At 40.1% G+C, this 27,633-nt stretch overlaps 1 protein-coding gene across 2 annotated transcripts in view; it reads left to right on the top strand.

Annotated features, from left to right (window-relative positions):
• ITPR2 (inositol 1,4,5-trisphosphate receptor type 2) overlaps positions 1-27,633 on the top strand; it is a 495,598-nt gene that overhangs the window by 416,393 nt on the left and 51,572 nt on the right. Inside the window, exons 51-54 of one of the 2 annotated variants that reach the window (XM_028829349.2) lie at positions 1,474-1,669; positions 5,854-5,946; positions 17,716-17,846; positions 19,024-19,189. In XM_028829349.2, coding sequence (XP_028685182.1) covers positions 1,474-1,669; positions 5,854-5,946; positions 17,716-17,846; positions 19,024-19,189 — 586 coding nt within the window. Of the gene's footprint in view, positions 1-1,473; positions 1,670-5,853; positions 5,947-7,742; positions 7,902-17,715; positions 17,847-19,023; positions 19,190-27,633 lie in introns of those variants that run through there. The other variant, XM_028829352.2, reaches the window with a different exon arrangement.

Raw genomic sequence — 27,633 nt, 5'->3', positions numbered from 1 at the left:
CTGATTCCATGGGCCTAGAATGGAACCCAGGCATGTGAATTTTTAGCAAGCATCCCAGGAGCTTCTGAAAGCTATAAACCTTCTCTAGAGCTGAACTACAGCACATTGCCAGATTTTTTTTTCTTTAAACCTCTGCAGAGTTAACTTAAAGAAAAATCTCGACTATGTCAACTTTCTGCTTAAATAAATTTAATAAGCCACAATGTTGACAATTTGGAAGTTGAATGTGCATTAGTTAATTTGTCTGTACTGAAGAATATTGACTTTATTTCTAAAGCTGACTGCTCCTTCCAGGAGGTAAATAGATAGCAAAATAGACTTTAAAAAAAATTAACCATCATAAAATAGCAGTTTCCTAAGGTGAGCAAACAAGTTAATATCTAGATAGCAATTATTTGCAAGACTACAATTAAATTGGACAGTAACTGTATAACCCTCAGTACTCAGAAAAAAAATAGACCAAGGCCCTGAAAGGGTATATGACACATAATTGATCATTTCAGCCAGTTCAGAAACTCTAATTACTGCCCACAGATAGAAGACAAACTCCAATTATTCCAATTTTTTAAATACTATTCATTTCCAAACAGACATTTATACCTTTCTAAAAGTGAATGTGATTTTATTGCATTTAACCAGATTTTAATAATAAAACATGTACTTTCTAATGTATAATTTCAACTTTATAATGTAGCAATAAATTAAATTGTCCTTAGTGTCTACTACAGATTGCAAACACAGAGCTTGACTAGTGCGTAGATTTTCTATTACTGAAGACAAAATAGGCAGTAACCTATTAGAGAAAGTCAATTAGCAAAATTACATATTATATTTTTGTTTCTACTTCCATTTCCAAGTATATACTTAAGTAATAGGTTTTTTCCTCATTATACCCTGTTACTAAGGAAGGATGTTTGCATTTTCCAAATATTTTTAAATTTCATACTTTTCCCACTGCATCAGACTCATGAAACTCTTCTTACAATTTCACCTCTAATCCCTTGATTAAATAATACACTTAATGAATTTCTCAATTATTCATCACTTACGAGGACCTAATTTGCATTCTCACTTAAGCCATTTTACATATTCCAGAAGTAACTGCAGAATATCAGTAAGACCAAAAATAAAGAATAAGTAGCTCAGTTGGTAAAGTACAATATAACTTTTCTGAATTCAAATGTAAAACTAAGCTATTTTTATAATGTTTTAGTAAATTGATATTATGTTGGTTATGAAACCCACAGATTCACATTATATGTTGTGCTATATGTATCTTTACAGAAAAACAGTTTATTAATATAGTCTAGCTAGAGAAGAAATAAATACTTTGGTTCATTTTAAGGTGGTTTAGGTTATTTCTTTATATATAAACTAGAATGGTTTGCATTTGTATTTGTAATTATATTTATGTTTGTTCACCTTTTCCTCCAATGCCTTCTTTTCTTATTAGTGTTTTCTTTATCTTTGTAGCTTTTTGATTTGGTGTACAGAGAAGAGACTCTGCTGAATGTCATAAAAAGTGTCACACGAAATGGCCGCTCTATTATTCTAACTGCAGTCCTGGCTCTCATCCTCGTCTACCTGTTTTCCATTATTGGGTTCCTTTTTTTGAAGGATGACTTCACTATGGAAGTTGATAGGCTGAAAAACCGAACTCCTGTTACAGGTATTGCTATTACCACTAAATGAGGTTTCTATGATGGCAGATATGACTTGTGTGTAGCTTGTTAACAGGATTACAGATAAACACGAACGGAGGAAATGTTTTCTTTTATTCCTTTGAGAATATGTTTGTTTACTACTAAGAGTCAGGAATGTGAAATACTCTTAGGCTGTATATTAGCTGTCAGTGTGTACAGGGAAATACTTACACGAGAAACATCATCCTAGCTCAGTGTCAGTAAAAAGTTTCAATAGGCTGGGCGCGGTGGCTCAAGCCTGTAATCCCAGCACTTTGGGAGGCCGAGATGGGCGGATCACAAGGTCAGGAGATCGAGACCATCCTGGCTAACCTGGTGAAACCCCGTGTCTACTAAAAAATACAAAAAACTAGCTGGGCGAGGTGGCGGGCGCCTGTAGTCCCAGCTACTTGGGAGGCTGAGGCAGGAGAATGGTATAAACCCGGGAGGCGGAGCTTGCAGTGAGCTGAGATCCGGCCACTGCACTCCAGCCTGGGCGACAGAGCGAGACTCCGTCTCAAAAAACAAAACAAAACAAACAAACAAGCAAAAAAGTTTCAATAAAGCTGAGGACACCCCCCCATCCAAAAGATAGTCAGCAACTTCAGTGCAGGATAATAACTTTAAAAATCTTTTCTTCCTCTTTTTCCCTGTCTCCCCAAAAGTAACAGCTAGCATCATTCACAATCATTATTCCATACATGTTTGATCATAGTATATAATATTATACTTAAATAATTGAAAATGATAAATGCTTTGATTTGAAACCACCAGATCATAAGAAATTTGCTCAAAATATTGAGCAAAACAAAGAAGACATGCTCAAAATATTGGGATTAATGGGCCAAATCTATCAGTGTGTGACTTTCAGAACTTTAATACTCTCTTTATTTTTGTTGCTACTGGTTAGACACCATCCATTTATAATCAATGTGATTCCTGTGGTGTTAGGCTTTATTCTCTCTGTGTTATTTTGATTTATTTATTGAGCTTTCTAAAGTGTTTTTCCCCCTTTCCTACCTTGTATTGTTTTGGTTAAGCTTCCGAAGTTTATTATTCTTTTTCCTCCTCTCCTGCTTTGCTGGGTAGAAATCATAGTTCTGCGCTTTGCTAATGGTTTCTCTGGGTGATTCTGTTGACTATGGGTTGTAGAGAATGGAAACCAAAATATGACACTCTTTCTCCTCAAGCCATTAAATATAAAACTAGGATTTAATTAGTGATGCCTGGAAAATGGTATTCTCTCTTGCCTTTAACAAACATTTCCTAATTACTAAATTGATGATATATGGTAGTATCTTTCTTAGATTATGGCATTTAAGTCTATTAGTAAGTCTCAGTCATCGGAGCACAGAATGGAAACATCATATATGTGGACTGGAAGTTATTAAACTTGAGACTGTCCTGAATTTTATACCTAGGTATTATTCTTTATTCACAAGAACATAAAGTATTTTCTGTTACTGTCTTTCTTGTTCTTCTTCCTTAAATGTTACTTTTCCCAGAATTTTACAGGTGTAAATATAGGGACCTGTGTTTGTATGTATGTGTGTGTATATATATATATAGACTGTCTGCTTCCCAAAACCTCCACATTAATTATATTAATTACTTACTAGATTTGAGGCATGATGACACTGAGTAACTCAGTACAGATTGAGTCTAAAGCTGAATCATAATTTATGAATTCAAAATGCGTGCAGCAGTTATTGTCTTATGAATCAAGTGGCAAATATTTTGTGCTCTTTAAAAAGTAACTTGGTTATCATTGTATTATGAATATAAATATTTTCCTTGGAGAAATGCCTTTTTTCTTTTTTTTTTGTTTTTTACAAAATGGACAACAGTAGACCAGAAGTTTCAAGCTCTTTATTAAAAATATATGCACATTCATATAGAATGCTGTTAAATAAGATTTTATAAATACGATGAAAACTCAGCATATGGGAACAGTTAACAAAGTTAACTGTTAAAAACCCTTGATTATTCATAGATTAAGAGTGTTTGTTTCATAGATTGAGATTATACATGACATGATGCCCTAGGAAAAACACCCTTGTTTTCACAATATTTTAAATTTCATGTCTAATGCCATATATTGTCTCTATTGATACACAGAGCTAAGTTTATTCTTTCATGTATTGAACACTATTTACTTGCAAAGTTGACTGTATATTGAGTGACATTATTGAGAACACCCCTGGGTAGCCAGTGAAATTTGGAGAGAAGTATGCAACTCTTTAGCGAATGAGAAGAAAAGATCAGAAAACCAGTTGGTGGGAGCAACGGGGAGAGGTTGAGAGTTCTAAAGCTGAATGGTAAAGCCATCACAGGGTCCTGTGAGAGGAGAGGATGGGTAATTGGCAAATGCCATTGGAAACACAGATCCTGCCTGTAGGACCAGAGGAATCTGGCTTGATAGATGAAGTAGCTGCCACTTAAGCAATGATCAGGAAATTGGTGTCTTAGAAAAGTCTGTGAACTTGGAGAGAAGGATGTGTTGAGAAGTGGAGGTGATAGTTTCTCTCACCCACACCTGTCCCTCTTCCCCATTTTCAGGGCCACTCTCCTGTTTCTCACCCTTCTGTTTCTCACCTTCATTTCCACTCACCCAGAATTCTGCAGGAGCCGCCATGTAGCTTCCCCACCTGCAGCCTCTCTTCTGCCTGCCCAAATTATTCATTCCAACCACAGCTCTCACTGTCTCTCATTGGTTCACAGCCTTTGGATCTGCACTGGATGTGGGGTTCTTGGTTTAAAGTAGTGGCTGGTAGCTCTGGTCACTCTGGCTGGTCCATGCCTTTGTTGACCTCTGCGCCTTTTGTCAGACAAATTGCACCTGGAATCCCCCCTTTGCTCCCTGCCTTACCTTGATGAATCTAAGTCCTATGACTCCTTTAGATGGATCCTTTTCCAAAAAGCTTTCTGTTTTTTTTCCCCCTCCTAGAATTCACTTCTTCCTCCTCTAATGTATTATATTAAAAAAAAATCTGTACTTCACTCTCTCCATTCAATTGTAGGGTCCACAGATTTATCTCCATGTCCTCTAGTTGACAGTTGTTCTCCCAAGCCTCAGCTCTGGGCCTGTGGAGCCTAGCAGGATGCTTCAGTAAGTAAGGGAATGCTTTAAGTAAGGGAATGGCCACAGGGCATACTCCTCTCCTCTCACTTTCTGACCCCCACACCCACCCACCCTCAACTCAGGGCTAATGGAGATGTGCCCACCCTCAGGGGATGGAGGTAAATCTGTGGACCCTTTCTGGGGAGGACACTAGCTCTCTCAGCCTCACTCTGCCTCCTCATGTTTCCTCCAAACTCCAGCTTTCCTTTGCCACTTCTACCCCATCTCAGCTGATGAGTCAGAGTCAGGGTAACCATGGTGTGGCATTGCTGGGAAATGCACGCCAATACTGCTACAACCTTTGTTGGATCCACTCTTGTCTCTCCATCATAAAGATTTCCCTTGATGGCTCTATGTGAAAAATAGGTTTGAGAGGAACCTCTTTACTTCATATTTGTTACTAACAGAAACACTTTTAAAAACGAAACATTGTTTCATACGAATAGGAGGGTGCCTATTTTCTATTCTGTTCTGGGTCAGGAAAATAGGTGGTGAGCCAGGAAGCAGATAGATTCCTGGGGACTATGGAAGAACAGAAGATCCTGAACACAGATCTGGCAGAAGATTCTTGCTCCCCAAGGCATATGATGCCCTTAGTTCCCTAGAGCCTGTACCTGACCATTAGAACCACTACCAGCAGCAGTCCCTGCCTCAGCTGTAGGGACCAGTGGCTTAGGGCTCAGGGACTGCTAACTGCATTGAGGGAAATACGTTCCTGGCATCCCAAGTCAGAACCCTGAATGAGTTTGCCCATAGAAACGTTATTACACATGGTTGTAAAGGTCTACAGTATTAATACTTTATCTCAACCACTTAAAAAAGGTATAAAAGCCTTTTAGTGGGTTGGGCTATGAACCTATTCTCCATTTATAAAATTGCTTCAATAGGCAAAACTGTGTTCAGAATTCCATACTAACTTCCTAGGACTTTAGGAACACAGCTAAGTTGTAGTATGAATGGCTTTAATTTACATATCTTTAGAACTGTAGGTTCAGTTTTCATCAGGTGCATATTTGACTCTATATTATGTACTACTTTGTATTTTCTTAGGCAGTCATCAAGTGCCTACCATGACTTTAACTACCATGATGGAAGCATGTGCCAAGGAGAACTGTTCACCCACAATTCCAGCTTCAAATACAGGTTTGTATAAAGGACTCTGGGTCAGTATGAACTTGATATCTCTGAAGTTTTATTTGGTAAATATTATTACGTCTTAGGGAGTTGCTCTACAAATTTCATGATGGACTGAAATAGAAGAATAGAGGGTAAAAGAACCAAGATGATTTGAACTGGAGAAAAGATTCCCACATTGGTCATTCTGTACCCCTCTCCTGTCCCTTGTATTGTTTCTATTCAGGAGGATTCAGCACATTTACCCAGTGGTATGTGCTGCTGAAGATTCTATTACCATATTGCAAACCACACTGAGTCCCTTTTAGCTGTGCAGCCTTTAACACAGGATAGGGAAGAGCATGGGCTTATAACTCAAAAGAATTGGTAATAATCCTGGACCTCACACCCTATAGCTCTATGTCTTGGACAAGTTATGCAAATTTCCTGGACTTTGTTCAGATGACTTGCCTGCCTATCTCTCTCTCTCTAGAGAGAGAATGAGAACGAAACTTTCCCTTTCTCCACAGGATCAAATGGAACCACACATACAAAAATAATTTTTTAAACTATGAATTGATCTCATAGGATGTGGCAGTCTGGAAACTATGGCATGTGTGATATTTAATGAACTGTAGAAGTTAGTGATCTGTTTCCTGAAGCAGCAAAGATTTAGGGAGTTTATGTCTTCAAATATCTCAAGGGTTGTCATATACAAAAAGGAGCAGATTTAGTAGGAGTTGATGTGTTGTATCTACAGAAGGCAAAGTTAGACTTAGGACAGATAAGGGAAGAAAGAGTTAAGCATAGTGTAGGTGTGGAGTTCCCCAGTTTCCATTTGGGACCACACTGTTTGTCTGGTCATAATGATAGTGCTTTCTTTCCTAAACGTCCTTTTCCTTGAGATGTTGGACTATTGATTGAGGAATAATGAATAGACCCTTCTACTGACAAATATTTTATGCTTTTTGACCTAAAGAGAGAATTAAGCACCTGAAATACATTCCATCCAGTGTCCCAGCAGCCATAGGCACTGTGGGCAGCTGTCACCAGAACTTCTCTCCCCTGCTGCCTGCTCTCCCAGTCAAGGCTCACAATAAGAACCAGCTCATTCTTGACTCGTATAGCATTATTGTGCTCTGCAGTTTGTAAAATCCTGTTATTTGCATCCTCCAGTCTAAACACCTCCAATTTCTTCAACCTTCCTCACATACTGTAACAGTGACTACTGCCATGACACTCCAGGGCAAGCAGTTGAAAGGTGCTATCTTATTCTGGATACTGGAGTTTAGAACCACATCACACTCTTGACCCATATTTGGCTGACCGTTGGCTAAAATGCCATCCTTCACTGGTTCAACTGTCAAGTCATAAACAGCCACCCTGTTCTCATATAATTAGGAGTCTGGGACTTCAAATAGAAGCCCATGCATTTTTTTCTATATATTTTTGCCAGCCCATAATCCCAGGATATCCCAGTTTGACCAGTGAACAGATCAGGAGGTCTTTGCCCAGATGATCTCCAGGTTTCAGGTCCCTTCCAGTTCTAATGTGCCACGAGCCTCACGGTGTCTGTATGGATCCTGATTCTGTCAAGCAATATATTTATTCTCCCTCATGTCCTCAAGTTTGACACACCCTTAGACAGAAGATGGCAAACTATGTCCCATGGGAAAATATGACTTGCCCTAGTTTTATACAGCCGTAGAGCTAAGAATGATTGTAAAATTTTTATTTTTATTTTTCAAGAAAAACATGTGAGGGAAACTGTATGTAAGCCTAAGATATTTGCCATCTGGCTACCGAATTTTTTTTTTTTTTGCCAGCCTCTGTTCTAGAAGATTTCCATTAAAGGTGCCAGAAATGCACAGGACAGCAGCGCAGTGCTAAGCTCTAGAACATGCTCTCACATGGACACGGTTGCATTTTGTGCAATTCTTCAGTTGCATAGAAATCTCTCTTAAATAAACTGTTAATATCATTCAGCCCATGTTTCTCTATCTTTTTTGAAATGATATCATGAGACTCTTTATCAAAGACTTTTTGCCAAAGCCCAGATACATGATGTCTGCTACGTTTCTAATTTGAGGTTAGTCTGAACACGTACTGAATGCGCTGATAGCGTGGGTTGGTCCTAACTCACGCTGTCTCTTTAGTGATCCACTTTAGTATCTTATCTTGGTGTCAAACAGCATTTTTCATCAGCTTGCAGGGTCTGTCACAGTCTCAAATTCAGCTCTACAGGTGTCCCTCATTTTCCATCATTATCCATGACTTTTTAAAAAATCACTTTTTAAAAAGAGATATTTTGAAAACTTGAACATAGTTGAAATAGCTGGGTAAAATTAAATGACTCTTGGGATCTCTTTGGCCACCTCAGAGTTCAAATGATTGTCATCAGTATTTATTTCTTTTTCAATTCACCATTTTCCCCCTTAACAGAGTATGAAAAATAATATGTTAAAAAGTTTATTATTAACTTTTTATTATTTCATTTTAACAACATGGTTCCAAGTATCAGTGGCCCTATGCTTGCATTGGTCTTCTTTCTCTGAATATTTCTTTACTATTGTTTCCTTTATTTTAAAGCAAATATACTTTAACTGTGGTTTGATTTCAAGACAAAATATTGCTTTGCTAGTGAACCAACAACAAAGTTAGTATTCCTTCTTCCAGAGTGTACAGAGAGGGCTGACCCAGTGGGCCCAGAAGAGGATCTGAGTCTCACCCACAGTGTGGTAGCCAGGGCTCCCAAGGCACAGACAGAGAGAACTGCCAGGGCCACTCTCGTAGAATGAGGTCTTCCAGGTCATTCATAGTGTGAGACTCCCCCAGGATGGTTAACTGCCCAGCTCTGTGTAATCCTGCAAATGTTAGGCTTTATACAGCTCCCCAGGCATGACTGTTGATGCTCAACCAAATGGTCTATTGTAATTATTTCACATGTTAATACTATTGTGACATTTTGATCTTAAAATTTAAAAAGTAAATACTTTTAGAAAACAGGAGAGTAGTTAAGTCTACTCGGTATAAACCTTGATGATGAGGATGATAATATAATAAAAGCCTTGTATATTCATTCCTTCATTAATTCTTTCATATAGTTACATTTGTTGAGCCCCTACTCTGGGCCAGCCGCCATGCTAGATGTTGAGGACACAGTGTTGAATAAACAAACATGATTCTGGCCTTTATAGAACTTATAGTAAGGGAAACATAAAAAGTTATAAGATAAGGTGAGTATTACTAGCAGTGCTATGGCTGATCATCACAATAGAGATTGGCTGTTGGGAGATTAGACAGAGAGACCTTTCTTTTTCTTTTTGAGATGGAGTCTTGCTCTGTCGCCCAGGCTGGAGTGCGGTGGCACAATCTCGGCTCACTGCAAACTCTGCCTCCCGGGTTCACACCATTCTCCTGCCTCAGCCTCCCAAGTAGCTGGGACTACAGGCGCCCGCCACCACGCCCAGCCAATTTTTTGTATTTTTAGTAGAGACGGGGTTTCACCGTGTTAGCCAGGGTGGTCTCAATCTCCTAACCTCGTGATCCGCCTGCCTCGGCCCCCCAAAGTGCTGGGATTACAGGTGTGAGCCACCGCGCCCGGCCGACAGAGAGACCTTTCTAAGAGGAATTACTTAAGTTGAGACTTGGAGGATGAGAAGGAACTAGTCAGGCCAAGAGGAGGGAGAAGTGTGTTCAGGGCACATGGAACATCCGAGAGTGAACGCCCTGAGACATGTTCAAGGATGTGGAGAAGGCTTACTCATTTCAGGTACTGTGCTGAGCACATTGTGTGCATTATGTCACTTAATTATCACAACAACCCTGTGAGATAGATAGATACTACTAGTTATCCTTACGTTTTAGGTAAGGACCTAAGGAAAGAGGCATTAAATAGGTTGCCAAGATCACATAGGTAGTTAGTCAATATATATCGACATAGATTTCAAAGCCTAGGTTCCAACCTTCTGTCTTATTGCCTCCAAATTAAAGGATCACTATAAATTATTTTTTCCCTAACAAAAATTTGAGATTATTTCATTTCACTGAGTATGTTTGGATAGATTTTCTTTAATCCTTTCTTTATACCTACTAAAGGCAATTTCTTGAATATAAATATTCTTTATTACATATTTATGAACTGGAGTTTATTTTGTCCCCACCCATACACCAACCCCCCAGGAACATCTGACAATGTCTAGAGACATGTCTGGTTGTCACAACTGGGATGGGGTGCTACTGGCATCTAGTGGGTAGAGTTCAGGGAAGCTGCCAAGTATCCCGCATTGCACAGGACAGCCCACAACAAAGAATCATCCAGCCCAAAATATTAATAATGTTAAGCTTGATAAACTGTTATTCATGAACCTGAATACTAACTCTTATAAAAGGCTTCCCAGGAAACCCTCTATAACCTGCACTTCACCTAATATATTACACAAAGAACATCATTTCTCCTTCCTATGGACAAATGGTGACTTGTTCCTCCCAGGCACATTGGAGAAGGTCTCCATCTTTTAGGCTGCAGCAGAGCTAGGAGTTGGGGGAAGAGGTGGAGATGATTTTGTAAGGATAGCTGCCAGAGTAGGGAGGAAAGCGAGCATTCCATCTGGAGAGTGGAGGAGTTTCATCTCTGGAGGTGTGTCACAGATACTGCTGGAAGCCAGAGATGGTGGCAATAGCTTTTCACAATTGGGGAGTATTCCTCCATCAGTAATGAAAATACAGGAATGCCTGTATTAATCTACTCTTTCTCCCATACACTTTTTGTATTTGGCATTGTGAGTGATAAAATTCATCTGTTTGAAAATGTTATGGATTTGATCTGCTAGCCTTTGCCACTTTTAAATTTTGACTGCATGTAGTTAACTGCAAAAGTAGAGTGAAAGCTAGAACCTGGGGTTTGTTGTGCAGCATGTGTCACTTAAATTTAAAAATAACTTCTATGTCTAAGACCAGGATTAAATTTTAACTTGCAAACCCTAGTGTGCATCTGTGACAGCCTTAGTTTGTTACCTTGTGGACAGCAGGTCCATGTTACAAAAGGCGCAGACATACACAGTAGCTTAATAACAAGCCTCACGGTGACTAGGAGGCAGAGTGGCCAGCTCCCTCGGAGGGCTCCTGTGGATGCAGGGAAGGTCATTGTCCCAGTGCCAGAAAATTCACACAGTAACTGGCAACCAACTGTGTTTAAAAAAAAAAAAAAGTTCATATTTCATTTGCTGCAGACCTCCCTGGTTCCTGAACAAAAATATTCACCTTAAAAAAACCAAGGCCTTTTTGCAACAATTTACAAAACACAATTATAGTTATTTTACAAGTAAAAATCATTTGAATGTACAGGAAAAAGGACAAAGTTCACAGACACTTAACATTTATGAATAATTCAAATTTAATATGTTTGGGTATTTTACTTTAATAGAAAAGATTGATGAATACCGAAACCAGCCAGCCTTAATGCATTCTACATTTTCGCTTCCCACTGGGTCCCCAGTGTTTTACTTTTTTTTCTCGTTAAAATTTTTATTTCTTGTTATTTATTTATTTTTCCAGCAGTACTGACAGTTTGGATCTAGTTGAAATTTTTAAAATCAGCATTTCCACCAATGAATTGATTATAATTAAAGCTTAAGACTAACAAGCACGAGGTTTGTTCTTTCTCTCTCTCTTTCTCTTTCCTTCCTTCCTTCCTTCTTTCTTTTTTTCTTTTCTTTTCTTTTCTCTTTTCTTTTCTTTGCTTTTCTTTTCTTTCTTTCTTTTTTGAGACCGAGTCTCGCTCTGTCATCTAGGCTGGAGTACAATGGCGCAATCTCAGCTCATTGCAACCTCCACTTCCCGGGTTCAAGTGATTCTCCTGCCTTAGCCACCTGAGTGGCTGGGATTACAGGCATGTGCCACCATACCTGGCTAATTTTTGTATTTTAGTAGAGAAGGTATTTCACCATGTTGACCAGGCTGGTCTTGAACTCCTGACCTCAGGTGTTCCACCCACAAGAGGTGTCCATTTGCATTCATACTTTCAAACGAGTCTCAGCGACAATCCCTTGTTTTCTAAGAAACCATAACACTGAATAATTTAATTATTAAAGCAGAAAAATGGCATTATTAAATACTGTTATTCAAGCATGGCCAATATTTTTTAAAATTTATAGATTAACACGTCAGATTAGAGGGAACTGTTTTAGAGCCACTAAAATATAGAGCCACTAAAATATATATATAAAATATATATTCCTTCCCTCATATAAAAGATTTTATTTGCATTATAAATTAAGAAAAAATACTGTATTTTACTAGTCAACTGAAAATGAGGATTTTATTTAACCTCATAGAATTCAAGCATAGAATTTGTTGATTGTTTTAAAACCAAAACTTTTCATAAGATTTAACTACCATCTCTCAGTAAGGATAATTGCGATAGCTAGAATGTATTGAATCCCAACTATACGCCAAGCACTGTTCTAAGTCCTTCATAGGTGTATATTTAGTTCTTTTAAATGTCTCCACATTAAAAGTCTATTTTCACTAATTCTTTCCTTTTGTTTGTAAGCAATATGTTCTCTCCCTTCTTCTTTTTTTTACATTTTTAATTTTTAATTTTTTTTTGAGATGGAGTTTTGCTCTTGTTGCCCAGGCTGGAGTACAATGGCACGATCCTGGCTCACTGCAACCTCTGCCTCCCAGGTTCACGTGATTCTCCTGCCTCAGCCTCCTGAGTAGCTAGCATTACAGGCTTGTGCCACCATGCTCAGCTAATTTTTGTATGTTTAGTAGAGACAGGGTTTCACCATGTTGGCCAGGCTGTTCTTGAACTCCTGACCTCAGGTAGTCTGCCCGCCTCAGCCTCCCTAAGTGCTGGGGTTACAGGCATAAGCCACTGCACCTGGCCCTCTCCCTTCTTTTATAATTACCCCTGTGTTTATCATTACTTCATGGCCACCATCAACTGGACCATTGTTCTTACCTCTGAAATCTTTTCCTTGTCATCATCTGTTCTCTCTCTCTCTCTTCCTACACACATCTTAGGTCCTAATTCAACCTTCCTCTGGGTTTTCTTATTCCCCAGAACTCATATCCTACTAGTCTCCTTTCTTTAATGCCAAATTTTTCTGTAAAACAGTTGACCGACCCTCTCTCCTTTAATTTCTGCACGGCTTTTTCTCTACTATTTGCCTTCTTCCTACTGTTTCCTGATGACCCTATTGTTTAATCCAGAGACCGTTTCTTTGCTTCTCATTGCCTTTGACTATTCTGCAATTTTGACATCTTTAAAATTACTGTCTTCCTTAATTTGGATCACAGTATCCTCTGAACTCTCTTGTCCTCTCTGACGTTTAAAAATGTTTTATCGTCTTCTCATTCTATAAACATACAAATCATCTGAGATGCTTTCCTTGCCTTCATCAAAACACCCTACATCCAGTTCTTCCTTCTAAATGGCCTATTTATATGGTCTAATGGGACGATCCTTCTCCTAAGTCACCCATGGCTGGGAGGCCTCAGAGTTGTATTTAATGCTGCCTTCCCCCTTCTGCCTACAGTTCTATCGGCTTCCTTTCATTCATCCTTTGCCTCTTCTCTCCCATTACCCTAGTTGAGGCTCATAGAACATCATGCCTGAATTATTGCAACTGCCTCCTAAGTGGTCCTTCCACCTCCAGTCATTCTTTCCTCTTCAATTCATCCAGTATATCACCCCTAGACTATTTGTCAGAAATCACCGCCTTGAATATTTCCTCCCCTACCCCAACTCAGGCTTTCCATGATGCTCCATTACCTGCCCAATAACTCCAAACTCCCTACAGCTTCACAGAGAGCTCCCAGTTTATTGCTCCAGCTTCGTCTTCCACTCCTCTCACCCATACTTACTGGTTTATTTGCTGTTCGTCATACAAGCATACATTTTTCTACCTCTGGGGCGTTCTGTCCCTGGCATGTGAAATGCCTTTCTACTCAAGTCTTAGAGCATTGACGAGTCAAGGCAAACTCAATTCTACTACTTAATATAGAGTCTACATTAATTAGAGGGACTCCCCTCTAATTATCTGTGTACAGTTTCTCTCCCTATTTCTATCTCTTTGCATCACTGCTACTTCTGCATTTTTGTTTGTTTGTTGTTTGCTTTTTTTTTTTCCTTTTTTAAAAATTTTTTATTATACTTTAAGTTCTAGGGTACATGTACACAACGTGCAGATTTGTTACATATGTATAAATGTGCCATATTGGTGTGCTGCACCCATTAACTCATCATTTACATTAGCATCTCCTAATGCTATCCCTCCCTCCTCCCTGATCCCCACTTCGCACAATAGGCCCCGGTGTGTGATGTTCCCCTTCCTGTGTCTGAGTGTTCTCATTGTTCAATTCCCACCTATGAGTGAGAACATGCGGTGTTTGGTTTTCTGTTCTTGTGATAGTTTGCTGAGAATTCTGGGGTTTTTTTTTAAGAGACAGAGTCTCTCTGTCACCCAGGCTGGAGTGCAGTGGTGTGATTATAGCTCACTGCAGTCTCCAACGTTTGGGCTCATGTGACCCTCCCCCTTCAGCCTCCTGAGTAGCAGAGCCTACACATGTGTATCACCATGCCTGGCTTCCACTTCTGTGTCTTTTACTGCATGCGAATTTGTCTTGTACGTGTTTTATCTTGTACTGTTTCACCAACTAGCTGGAAAGCCACCTTACCCTGTTGAAAGTCTTCCAGTGCCTCCCCCTAATTTCAGGATGAAGTTTAAATTCTTCAGCTTGATGTATGAGTCTCCTCATGACCTGGTACCCTCTTGCGTTTCTTCTCACACCTCCCACACCCTTCTGCGTTTACCAAAGTCCCAGTCATTCCCAACTTCCTGAGTTTCCCAAAACACCCCACTGCTTTCGTGCCTGTTTGCCTTTGTTCATCCACAGGATGAACAAAGGCCTGGAATGTCTTCCCTCATTGATTTTACTGGCCAATCATGACCCTCTTTCAAAATCCAACTCAGGTGATACCCCCTTCAGGATACTGATGCCCCCGTCTGTGAGATGTGCATCTGTTTTGCCTCCGCAGCATCCTGTGATACTGCACTGCCCCTGTTCAGCTGCTGACCCACCTTTACTAGGGACTGTAAATTTTCTGCAGATGGGACACTTCCGTCCTTCTCCCATATATTCCTAGCACCTCATCCAGCGGCTGCTGGAGTAGTGAAAGGAGGCAGGTGTGGCATGGGCAAGGCCAGCTGATCACACAGGTAACCACAAGGTGGCATTTACTAGATGAATTTACCATGACTCAGAGCCTGACTTTCAGGCTGGATGCCTGGTAACTTGGCTTACCATATTGAGAGTGGCTGCATCTCAGGAAGGTAAACCTTATTAACCGAAGGCATAGAGGCTCCTCTATAAAATCAGCGTGCCTGTGTACTGATTATCTTGAACAGGATGATTGCTGGCATTGACCTGACCGGGGTGTTCTCCTCTCATTTACATGCCACACAGAAAACAAATTCTCTCGTTATAGATTTTCAGCCAATTCCTTTTGTTTCACAATGGCTAATCACATGAATTGTGTGTGGATTTTACTGAGCTCACCTCTTAGAGAACAATCTTATTTCTAAATTCTTGGAGAGAGGTAGAAACCCTCTCCTGTAGTGTTTACGTGCTGATTAATCTGACATTTACTAAGCCTTTAGCAAACACTTGTTGTGACATGACCAGGTAGTTCCTGAATGAATAAATGAATGCAGATCGTGACACTAGATAGACGGCAGTGATGGAAAGTCCAGTTGTGGCAAAGTAGCATGTAGACATGCTCCACATGACCTGATTATTGGAAAATGATTTTCCCCTTAAAAGCTCCTTTTGCTCCCTTACACATTTCTGACTCTTTTTCCTCATATTCTTCTCAGCCATCATGTTGGCATCTACTGCCGTGTATGGGGGAACCTCACTAGCACATTCCAGACTGAGCTTCCCCCACCCTTGGTCTGGCTTCCTTGTCTGCCCTGCTGCTCTGATTGCTCTCACCACAGGCCCTACCTTTTCCCCATTTCTCCTTCCTCCAAAGGAGTTCTAGTTCTCCTGCTGTTTAAATCAGAATATGCCTTGGAGTCGGTACTAAGGTAAGTGACCAAGCACAGATTCTGCTGACGTCTCTGATGCTGCATTTTGAACTCGCGCCTTCGTCTCTGACTTCAGCCCTCCTCTCGAGGTGTATTCCAGCATGTTTTGAAAGGAAACAGCTCCAAAGAAAGTAAAAATATCAGGATCCCTTATCCGTAGGATGTTAAAATAAAGTCGGCTCAGAAGAGGACAATTAGCCTTTTCTTAACAAAGTATCAAAGGTACTGTAGGCATGAAGCATGTCGATAAAGTTGGACTGAATTGTTCTTGTTGTTTTTATACTCATGCCTTGACGTGCATATTGTGGCTGCATAATCCCAAAATTTATCACCCCTGTGGTTCTTTAACCTTGTGGTGAGAAAATTACATTTCTGGTCATTTGCCAGTGTTAGGAATTTCTGATTCTAATATCCAACTTAGTATTAATTTTTCACTATTTTAAATGGCTAAGAAATTATGTTTCAAGTTGGATACCAATACCTTTAAACAAAATAAGAATAGGAATTTTTCTTTCACATTGTATCTTTTTCTCTTTCCCCCTTCATCCCTAAATAGAGTTTTTTACATAAATACATTGTGCTTCTTATCAAGAACTCCAGGTTGGTCCTCAAGAAAGCTTAGACACTTAACTGCAATAAAGAAATAATATCTGCCCCAATTTTTAAGCAACTATTGTGTGTATGCCAATTTCTGTGCAAAGTATAATATTTTACATACCCTAAATGTATTTTTTCTTTACTTTTCTTTTTTTTTTTTTTTTTGAGACAGAGTCTTGCTCTGTTACCCAGGCTGGAGTGCAGTGGCGTGATCTTGGCTCACTGCAACCTCCACTTCCTGAGTTCAGGTGATTCTCTTGCCTCAGCTTCCCAAGTAGCTAGGATTATAGGCACACACCACCATGTCCAGCAAATTTTTGTATTTTTAGTAGAGATGGGGTTTCTCCATGTTGACCAGGCTGGTCTCGAACTCGTGACCTCAAGTGATCCACCCTCCTCGACTTCCCAAAGTGCTGGGATTATAGGCATGAGCCACTGCCCCTGGACCCCTAAATGTAATTCTTAAACAACCCTCTGAAGAGTGTCACCCCCAGACAGCTCTCCCCATTTTACAGATGAGGATCCTAATATTGCCCAAGTCCCAGTGCGGGAACAGAGCAGAACTGGAAGCCAAGCACACTTCCTTGTTCACGCTCTTTCCCCTGTAGTACTTCTGCCTTCTTGGTAACATGGCTGTGTTTCCAGGTTTTGCCACAATGTCTTCCTACCATAACAAGCACAACGAATGTGCGCCTTATGTTTTGTGCTTTTCGTCCTGTTATTTTCCACCTATAGAAGGAATAAAATATTTGAGGACATTATATATGTGGCTTCATTATTATGTGTCAGTCATGTGCTGCCACATATGGAACAGATGCTGTGTGACTTCCAAAAGTTGTGTCATGGCACAATTAGAAATAGCCCGTTAGAAGGAGGTAACAGTATATATTTTTAAACGTAAGTTTGCTACACTGTTTTTAATATTATATTCTTATATATTTGTATGTATCTTTTATGTATGTTTATTTTATGTATATTTACATATGTGTATATATACATACTTATGTATATGTATGTGTATTTATTGTATGTATATTTCATTTTATGTGTATTTTATTTTATATATTTTTACATAGTTTATATCATATATTTCTGTGTTTTTTAGCTGATGAAGAGTATGAAGATGGAATTGAAAGGACGTGTGACACTCTCCTTATGTGCATTGTCACCGTGCTGAACCAGGGCCTCAGGAACGGTGGTGGTGTGGGGGATGTGCTAAGAAGGCCATCAAAAGATGTAAGCCAGAGTAAAAGTATTTTTTCAGGAAGCACATCTTTTTTTTAAACCTTTCTTCGCAGCATTTATAATTTGGGTTTGGTTTTCAGGATAATATATTGTACCATTTGCTTTAAAAGTATAGCCATGGCTGTTAAAGCCAATTAATTGTTTGCTAGGATTACATGGAAACAGCTAATGTACTACAATTCTTTGTGTGTTTGTAGAGTGGTGAAGTGTTTCCAAGTTAATCTGTGTATTGCATTACAGCAATGAAATCATGACTGGGAACTTTATATAGGAGTTGATTATTACATAAATAACATAAACGAGGTTTCCTCTTGCCTATCAGGTTTCTTGAGCATGAAGATTTACTCTTTGATTCTGCATAGGAATAGCCTCCATCATTTATCCATGATAAATACAATTGAGCCAATTCTAACAGGATTTCATATATTAAAATGGCAAAGTGGAAACATTTCTCACTAGCTGGAAAATCTCAAGTGCCAGGCGGGGAGCTTGAAGCATCTTAGCTCTGCTCAGGCCAGTTGTATCATATTGTCAAGTCATCTAACCTCTTAACCTCAGGTTCCTCTTCAGTTAAAAAACTGGATTGCATGGTCTCTAATTTGCATTTTAATACTGTTCCTCAGGTAGAAATAAGAAGGAGCTGTATATACTTGACACTGTATGGCTGAGATAAAGCTTACTCCAGAAATTGACAGATCATTAGGTCCTCCTTAGCTCCCTAATCACTGAATTTTGGAACTGGCATTTAACTACCTTTTCTACAATGTCTGGGATAGGAGACCACTGTGCCAAAATGCATTTAGCAGAATGGCATAATAAAGTCATTTCTAAAGAAAGCAAAGTCCCACCATTGTGGGAAAGACATGTGTCACTCCTAGAGAAATTTAAGTGGTTCTGGAAATAGGCTAGGAAGTTTTTCTTACAACACTTCAAGTAAAGATGGAAAGTGAGCCTTATTTTTCCAACTTGGGATACTATTTATATTCATTTCGCAAACATTTATTGAATATATTCTCTATGCTAGACAGTGTCCTCAATCAATATGCCTAGAAAGTGTGTGTGTATATATATGTGTATACACACACACACACACATACACATATATATATACATATACATGTATATATCTATATACACACACACATTTTTTTTTAAATTTTTATTTCAGGAGCCCTTGTTTGCTGCCCGAGTGGTTTATGACCTTCTTTTTTATTTCATTGTTATCATTATTGTTCTGAACTTGATTTTTGGTGTTATCATCGACACTTTTGCTGATCTCAGAAGTGAAAAACAGAAAAAAGAAGAAATTCTAAAGACAACTTGTTTCATCTGTGGTAAGTGTTCTGCAGATGCTAAAATAATAGATGAATAAACTGTTTGCAGGAAAGAGGGGCTAGAGGGATTTTTATTTTTCATGCTTTTGGAAAAATTATTTCAAAATGAAGGCTGGATAAAATTCAGATTATGTAACTAAGCATTAGACTGGAATTCTCTGCTTCTATAAATAGAGAGAGGAATTATACCCCAAAGCTATCCTGTCATTATTTCTATGATTTACATGATTCTCTGACTATAGAAATGTGATGCAAAATGCCAAAAGATTTCACCAACTGGCAAACAGGCTTTTAATCACATTAACATATTTATTACACAACAGAATGATATTTAATTTTGTTAGAATATGAATCCGAATATGATTTTCCAGCAGCTTGAACTTCTACTCACTGATATCACTATGTTTTGGATTCTGAACTGAGTATTCTCTCAGTTTGTTTGTTTGTTTGCTTGTTTGTTTATTTATTTATTTAGAAATGGAGTCTTGCTCTGTCACCCAGGCTGGAGTATAGTGGCACGATCTCAGCTCATGCAACCTCCGCCTCCTGTGTTCAACTGATTCTTCTGCCTCAGCCTCCCAAGTAGCTGGGACTACAGGCGTGTACCACCACGCCCGGCTAATTTTTGTATTTTCTGTAGAGCCAGGGTTTCTCCATGTTGGCTGGGCTGGTCTCGAACTCCTGACCTCAGGTGATCCACCCACCTTGGCCTCCCGAAGTGCTGGGATTGCAGGTGTAAGCCACCGTGCCTGGCCCTTCTCTCAGTTTTTAATTTCTCTCTCTCCTCTCTCTCTCTTTCTCTCTCTCTGTCTCTCTTACACACACACAAACACACACACACACACACACACACACACACACATCACTCCCCTCCCCTTCTCCCATCATCATCTCTCCCAGTGTACACAGCCTTCTCCTTCCTTCTCGCTGCCCTCATCATCCCCCTCGGCTCTGCCCTCTTCTCTGTACCCACCACCTCTTTCTGGCTTCAGATGTCTTTGTAGATGGTCTCTTGGCACCCTAGAATCTATCCTCCTCTTTGGGTGATCACCCACTCTAGGTTTCAGTCACCTTCCTTGTTTCCACATTAGGCTGAAAAAAATCTTTTGGTGATAGTCACAAAACAAGCCTAAGGGGTTCACTACAACATTACTCTATGTAATAGATTGGGCCCTCAATACATTTCATTCTCTCCTTGGTTCAACTTTTGTTGAGTGACTTACTCACCTCAGTGGCTCTCCAAACCTTTTCTACCTTCCTCCAACAGTTGAAGGTGTACCAGGTGATAATGTAAAATAATATGCTATATTCAGTGGAAACAAATAGAAAGTAGTCATTCCCTGTTTTGGTGTGTTCACGATCTATTTTGGGATATAAACCCAATAAATAGCCTTGCTATCTCATGCATGGAAGGAAATGGTAGAGAAGTTTACAGGAAGCTGCAGGTACCCAGAGGAGAAATACCTCTCCAGGGTGGGGTAGGGAGTGAGAAAGAAGAGTCAGGAAAGCCTTTAGAAGAGATGGTAACTGAGCTGGTGGTAAAAGATGAAAGGGAGAGGTTGCCAGATCAAAGTGAATACAAGCAGAAAGGCCAGGACAAGCAAAGTCATGGAGGTGGAAGAACAGTACAAGGGCCTTCACTTACTCTAAAGCAGCTCAGTGTTTCTGACATAAACTTCAGAGCAGGGCACGCTAAGAGAGGAGATTGGCCAGACCACGTGTGGCCTTTTATGTTAGGCAGCTTGGACTTTATCATCCGGACTTACCGGGGAAGATGAACCATTAAAGAATTTTAAGTAGAACAGTGCAGGGTCTAATTTTTTTTTTGTTTTAGAGCACTGTGGCAGCTTTGGGAGGTCATTCATCAGGAAACAGTACCAGAAGCAGAGTCATCAGGTAGGAGGTCATTACCACAGTCCAAGTGAAAGGTAACGAAAGCAGGAGAGTTAGTGGTGGCAGTATTAAGGGTAGAAGACAAAGTCAAGAAATATTTAGGAGATCACATCTTTAAATCTTGATGGTTAGGAAAGGATATGAAAGACAGCTTGGGTGCCCAAGCGGATGGTAATACTAACAAGCGATTAAGCTTGAGAATAGGTGAAAAAAACAATTTAGGTAGGAATATGCTGAGTTTAACTTTGAAAATCCTGAAATTGAGGTGTATACTGACCCACCCCAGAGGGATACAGCACAGGTCAGTTCATGAGTCTGAGCCTCAGAGATTGAGTCTTCACTGGAGACTTAACTGGGGAATCCTCAGCCTATATGTGATAGTGAAATCTGGAGTGTGGAGGAGGGTGTCCAAGTGAGACGAGAAGCAGAGAGACTACAAGTGGAAAGCCCCAGCTTTGAAGAGTTAGAAGAGAAAGAGGAGCACACACCAACAACTCAGAGTACCAAGTCAGAATACTGTGAGGAGAGCCAGGAAGGGGTGGCCTGTGGAAGAGAGGGGAGAAAACAATTTGGAAAGAAATGAATTCATTATCAACTCTCTCCAAGCAGAGAAAGCCAGTAACATGGTCTGAAAAAGCCTTCTGATTTCTTATTTAGGAGGCTTTGGTGAATTCAGGTAGAGTGGATTGTGCAGTGCTGAGTAGAGATTTGCTAGAAGGAAACTGAGAGTGATCCAAGAGTCTTCTGTTTAATGTCTCAATTAGATGGGGAAAGCAAAATTGAGATGTAATCAAGGAAGATGTCATACAATTCGGGGGTTTGGGGAAGAGGCTGAGAGGACACTCCTTCAACCTTGGAAGATAAATATACCTCCTCCTACCTTTATAGAAAAATAACCCATACCCTGTATTTTTTTCTATTTTTCTCTTCTTTATGTGACAACTATCACCACCTCCATTTCTTCACAATAGATGTATGTGTGTCTCCTTTCTTCTCTTCTCAGCCTTTCCAAGGATGATCCTCTCTTCCCTTGGGTCACCTCACCTGGAGCTCTGTCCCCTTTCAGCCTCATCATAAACATTTTTTTAAATGATTATTTATTGAATACTTACTACATTTCTGGCTTTTTACTTAGGTATTTATTTTGATACTATGTATGATGTATATTACCACCCCTTTACAAACATAGGAACAGAGACTTGGCTCCCATCAACATCCAGTTAGTAAGCAGAAGAGCCAAGATTTGAACAGAGGACTACCTAACTCAAAAGTCCATTCAGTTATCCTATTCTAAAATGACAAAGTGACAGGTTCTCATTCAAGTATAACCAAGCCTAAGGACAGATCCTGGTGGAAGGGTATAGCGTTATGGGGCCAAGCTGTTGTTTAGAAGAGTGAGTCCCATACAGGAGAATGACGCTGCCCTCGGAAACTTCTCGGTGTATCTCATGGTCTTTCTTTTGCACTGCTTCTTCCTCTATGCCCTTTTCTTCATGGTCGTGATCATCATCATGTTGGTACACTACCTCTGAGAGAGATGCTCTTTGGAAGAATGGACCAGAGGCTGGAAGCCTCATTCTAAGACATGATATTGTCTCCTATGTTTTAACGAAAAACATGAACAGCAACCTAAGCCCATTGCTTACCCATGATTCCTGCTCCTCTAAGCTTTCCCTTCACAGTCAGAATTCTCTTTGGCTTTCACAGTTATTAAAAAGCCAGTCACCTATAAATTCCTTTAAACATCATAATAACTGTCGTCAACAAACTGAAGTGTTCTTGAATCTCACTGTTAACTTCCCGCTGACCTTTTCTTCTTCCTCTGCTTGCTTTTTCTTGGTCACAGGGTCCTATTCCTTCTCTCAAAACCCCATAATAGGAGGTTTTGATTTTGCCCTTGACTCCTTGTCTCTTCTCTCTGTCCCTCTTTGACATCACTTTTATGCAGATTATTGCCAAGTATGCACGCTCAGCTCCAACCTTTTCCCCAGGCTTTCCCCTCTGTTTTCAGTCGCTCACTGGACAGTTAGACAGGCATGTCTTCCTGGCAGCCAAACCGGCCATGTCTGAAGCCAGTGCATCATCCCTTTCCGTCTCCCCCCTCAAGCCTAGCTCTTTATCCTGACGTGCATATAGCTATTAATAATATCCCACAGTGCCTTCAGTTATCTGAGGGAACCACACCATCATGTTTAGCATCTCCTTTTTTCTCTTCCAGGTGCCCTAGCTACCATGTGCTAATGAATCCACTTTCACAATCTCACCCACATCCTTCCACACATTCCCACAGCCACATCTTAGTTTTTCAGGCTAACCCTGGCTCACAACCCCAAATGGCCGGCTCAGTGTTGCCAGACTAATTTTTCCAGTTTGAATTATTCATTTCCCTACTCAAAAAGCCATCAATAACATTGCACAGTCTATAACTCTGAAACTCTAATTTTCCTGGCATCTAAGCTACCCCACAATCTGGCCCCTTCTTTTTTTGCCTACCTTCTCCCCCACCATTCTCCCATTTATAGCTCAAGTTCCAGGGCAACTACATTACTTACCTTTAACTTCCTAGACTCTCCATGTATTCTTAGTTGTGGGAGAACAATTTCATTCGGAATGCCCCAATTCCTACGCTCTGAGACACAGCTCTAATGCCATTGTTCTAGAAGTCTTCTCTGATCTCACACATCTGCCCCTATATTCCTCACATCGCACTTAGTGATATGGCACTGTACATATTTCTGTTGTCTGATCACCTCTGCTGGATGCCATGCATTCTCACATCAAAGAAAATGCATGAACTTTATAGTCAAGTAGTCATAGGTCTACACTGGTTCTGCATCCTAGCTATGTGATCTTGGCCAAATTTCTAATCATCCTGAGCTACTGTTTCCTCACCTGGAAAATGAAGAATATAATGCCACGGTTTGGTGTTGTGGTAAGTATAAATGAGATCATGTATATCAAAATCTCTAGCAGGAGGCTTAACTGAAGGTCTGCCCTCAACACATGTTAATTTCTCTTCTTTAAGAGAACCAGATCCATGTCTTACCCATTTTTTTTCACTTTTATAATGTGTATTGGTGAAGATCCGTAAATATTTGCTTAATGAATGACTATCCAATAAGTCAGCCTCAGGCTGATACTGTCTCTATACTTGTCTGGCTTATAATCTACGAAAGGAAGATAAAATACTGAGATCGTATGTACTGCAGACAGCAGGTGTGCTGATTCCAGGTTGCTCCAGATTTTGTTACATGCAGGGTATTGTTTCTGTGGAGTGCTGCCCACAGGAATATAGGGTGACATCGCAGGATGCTCAAAGAGATGTAAGATCAATATTGTCTGTTTTCTAGAAGCTTCACATTTATTCAAAAATCTGAGGGAACACTTAGGTAATTTAACCTAAGTGTAATCTTAAATAGTATTTTTATACTAGAACAAACAGATTATCGTAAAATAGAGCAAATTCAGTGTGAATATTTAAAATAAAATAGAAACTTTTTAAAAAATGGATAATTGGCTTCAGGTACTTTTAGCTGCTACTTTCTGGGACCTCAGTAAAAGAAACATATACATTTTCTGCTCTCTTCCCTTAAAGGACCTTCATCAGAAACACATAAGAAGCATTATGATAGTGTATATCTGATATATATGATAATGTATATTCATTCATTCCTAGAAGCTCCAACCACACAAATGATATAATTCATCTCATATATGTTAGGAGAACTTAGTTAACAAGAATGATTTAAATGGTTGGTATATTTGGGGGTTGTGCTAGTAGGCTGTAAAATAGTGACTGGTCTAGAAATGGTTCTTGGTAAAGTTGGATGTGAAGTTGTGATCCAAAGAAGGACATAGTACCAAATAACAAAGGAGAGAATCTCCACAGTAGGAGAGAACTGGCTCCTGGTGTGTGCCAAGGGACACCCAGAGTAGGACAAGAGGATGTAGATTCTGTGACAGGCAGTGGACTAGTTGGAACTTTCCCAGCCTTGAAGACAATGTCCAGATGTTTGAAAGTGAAGCCTGACTCAGAAAAACAATAGCCAGTGATCCAGAAGGTGGCCGTGGGAGGGCGATGATTAGCAGATGACAGAGCTGAGCAGGAAGCAGAGACACAGATTAGCTCTTGCATCCATATTAATTATGAACGTTGAGTTACTAGAGGCTGAAAATCCAGTAAGAAAGAGATGTCAAAAGACCAGGTGTGACAAAACAACAGCACGGAGAAAGGATTTGATGACAAGTCAGAATTCCTATTCTGAGGCCAGGCGCGGTGGCTCACGCCTGTAATCCCAGCACTTTGGGAGGCCGAGGTGGGCAGATCACGAGGTCAGGAGATCGAGACCATCCTGGCTAACATGGTGAAACCCCGTCTCTACTAAAAATACAAAAAAAAATAACCGGGTGTGGTGGCAGGTGCCTGTAGTCCCAGCTACTCAGGAGGCTGAGGCAGGAGAATGGCCTGAACCTGGGAGGTGGAGCTTGCAGTGAGCCAAGATTGCGCCACTGCACTCCAGCCTGGATGACTGAGCGAGACTCTGTCTCAAATAAATAAATAAATAAATAAATAAAAATAAATTCCTATTCTAAGGATAGGGTATCTTGCTGTGCCGATATTATCATAAACTCAAGTCATTCAAGTCAGAAAATTCAGAGTCATTATTGATTTCTCCTTCTTCCTCAATCTATACCTCTGATTGGGCATCAAGTCCTTTCAAGTTTTCATTCCAAAATGCCTCTTCAGTCTCTCTTATTCATTTATTTAATTATTCTGTCAAATTTAGTTGTGTGCCTACTGTTCTCCAGACATTCTGCCAGGTGCTGGTAATGCAAAAATGAGTCAGACAGTAAAATGGTAGAGGCTAAGATAGAAACAGACACATTTTCATAGTGAAGTGTTGTGGGCCCAGAAGATCAAACAGCTGGTTGTGTCTGTGGGAGTCGGTGGTGGAAGTGGGGGAGCTGAGTCTTGAAGAAGGAATACTTGAAAGGCAGAAAAGAGAGTAGATGAAGGTGTCTTGGTGTATTTGGCAAATGATGAGAAAGGCAACATTCTACAAGAACTGTGCTGAGTGGAATGTCAGTGCCTGAGTCTAAGAATGACTTTAAGTTCTCTGGTCAATGGGGACTTCATTAACAGAGGCGAAGAAGAGGGCTCAAGAAACAAATTTTTGATGAGCTAAGTTTGACATCCCCCACAAGCTATCCAGGTGGATATATCCAGCTGGCAGCTGGAATAGGAATGGAAGTTGAGAAGAAAGATCAATACTGGGGATAAGTATTGAGAAAACATTAGCAAGATGATGCTAAAACCGCAGAATGGATGATGAAGCTTAGAGAGCAAGAACTTATGAAGATGAAGAACAACCAGTTTCCCTCTTTTACATTTCCCCCTCCACTGCCCTGGTGCCTGGGTCTTGCATCCTCAGTCTCTTATCCCAATCTTCCCCTGAATCCTGCCACAGGAATGACTTGAAGTATATCTCTGAATACACTAGTTTCTCCTCAGAAGTTTTCAGAATAGCCTGGGTACGGTGGCTCATGCCTGTAGTCTCAGCAACTTTGGGAGGCTGAGGCAAACATATAACCTGAAGTCAGGAGTTTAAGACCAGCCTGGCCAACATGGTGAAACCCCATCTCTAGTAAAAATACGAAAATTAGTTGGGCATGGTGGCGCATTCCTGTAACCCCAGCTACTCAGGAGGCTGAGGCAGGAGAATCGCTTGAACCTGGAAGGCGGAGGTTGCAGTGAGCTGAGATTGCACCACTGCACTCCAGCCTGGGTGACAGAGCAAGACTGTCAAAGAACAAGAAGGAGAAGGAGAAGAAGAAGAAGAGGAAGAGGAGGAGGAAGAGTAGGAAGAAGCAGAGGAAGAAGAGGAAGGGGAGGAAGAGGAAGAAGCAGCTTTCAGAATAAAATACAGATGCCTTAGCTTTGAGTTTAAAGCTTGCCATTGTTTCTGCCAGATGTACCATTTCGTCTGCATCTCCAAATGTTCCCTTTCTGCCACACCAGAGTAACTGACATTCCCCAAACAGGTCATGTACTTTCATCTCTGGTTTTTCCATGCCATTTCTCCTGCCCAGATGGCAAAAGAACATGGGCTTTAGAGTCAGAAATATTTGTATTTAAATACTGACCGACTCTTCTGCTAAATAGGGGTATTAACTTGAGCAATTTATTGAATCATTCTGAATCTATTTCCTCACATGCTAAAAGGTCAGATTGGATTACTGTAATTATAATAGCATATTTAAACATCTTTATAGTTGTCAGCATCAATAGGTGCACAATAAAAATCAAGTACCTTTTATTACCATCTGCCTCTTCTCCACTTACCATAATCATGTACTGAGGCTGGATTTTTCAAGCTTTATACCTCTTGGAAACCTTTTAAAATGACCCTCATCAGAATTCATTTTGTCCTTCTTTATGCTCCCTTGGCAGTTTATACCTCTTCAGAATATAACACGAATTGTCTGTTTCCTCTACTGTATTACAGATTAATTGATAGTAAGAACCTTATTTTTATAGCCTCATTACCTTG

The sequence above is a fragment of the Macaca mulatta genome, chromosome 11, assembly GCF_049350105.2.
Source record: "Macaca mulatta isolate MMU2019108-1 chromosome 11, T2T-MMU8v2.0, whole genome shotgun sequence".
Classification (NCBI taxonomy): domain Eukaryota; kingdom Metazoa; phylum Chordata; class Mammalia; order Primates; family Cercopithecidae; genus Macaca; species Macaca mulatta.
The sequence above is the reverse complement of the archived record's forward strand: the minus strand, read 5'-3'. Positions and strand labels throughout refer to the sequence as shown.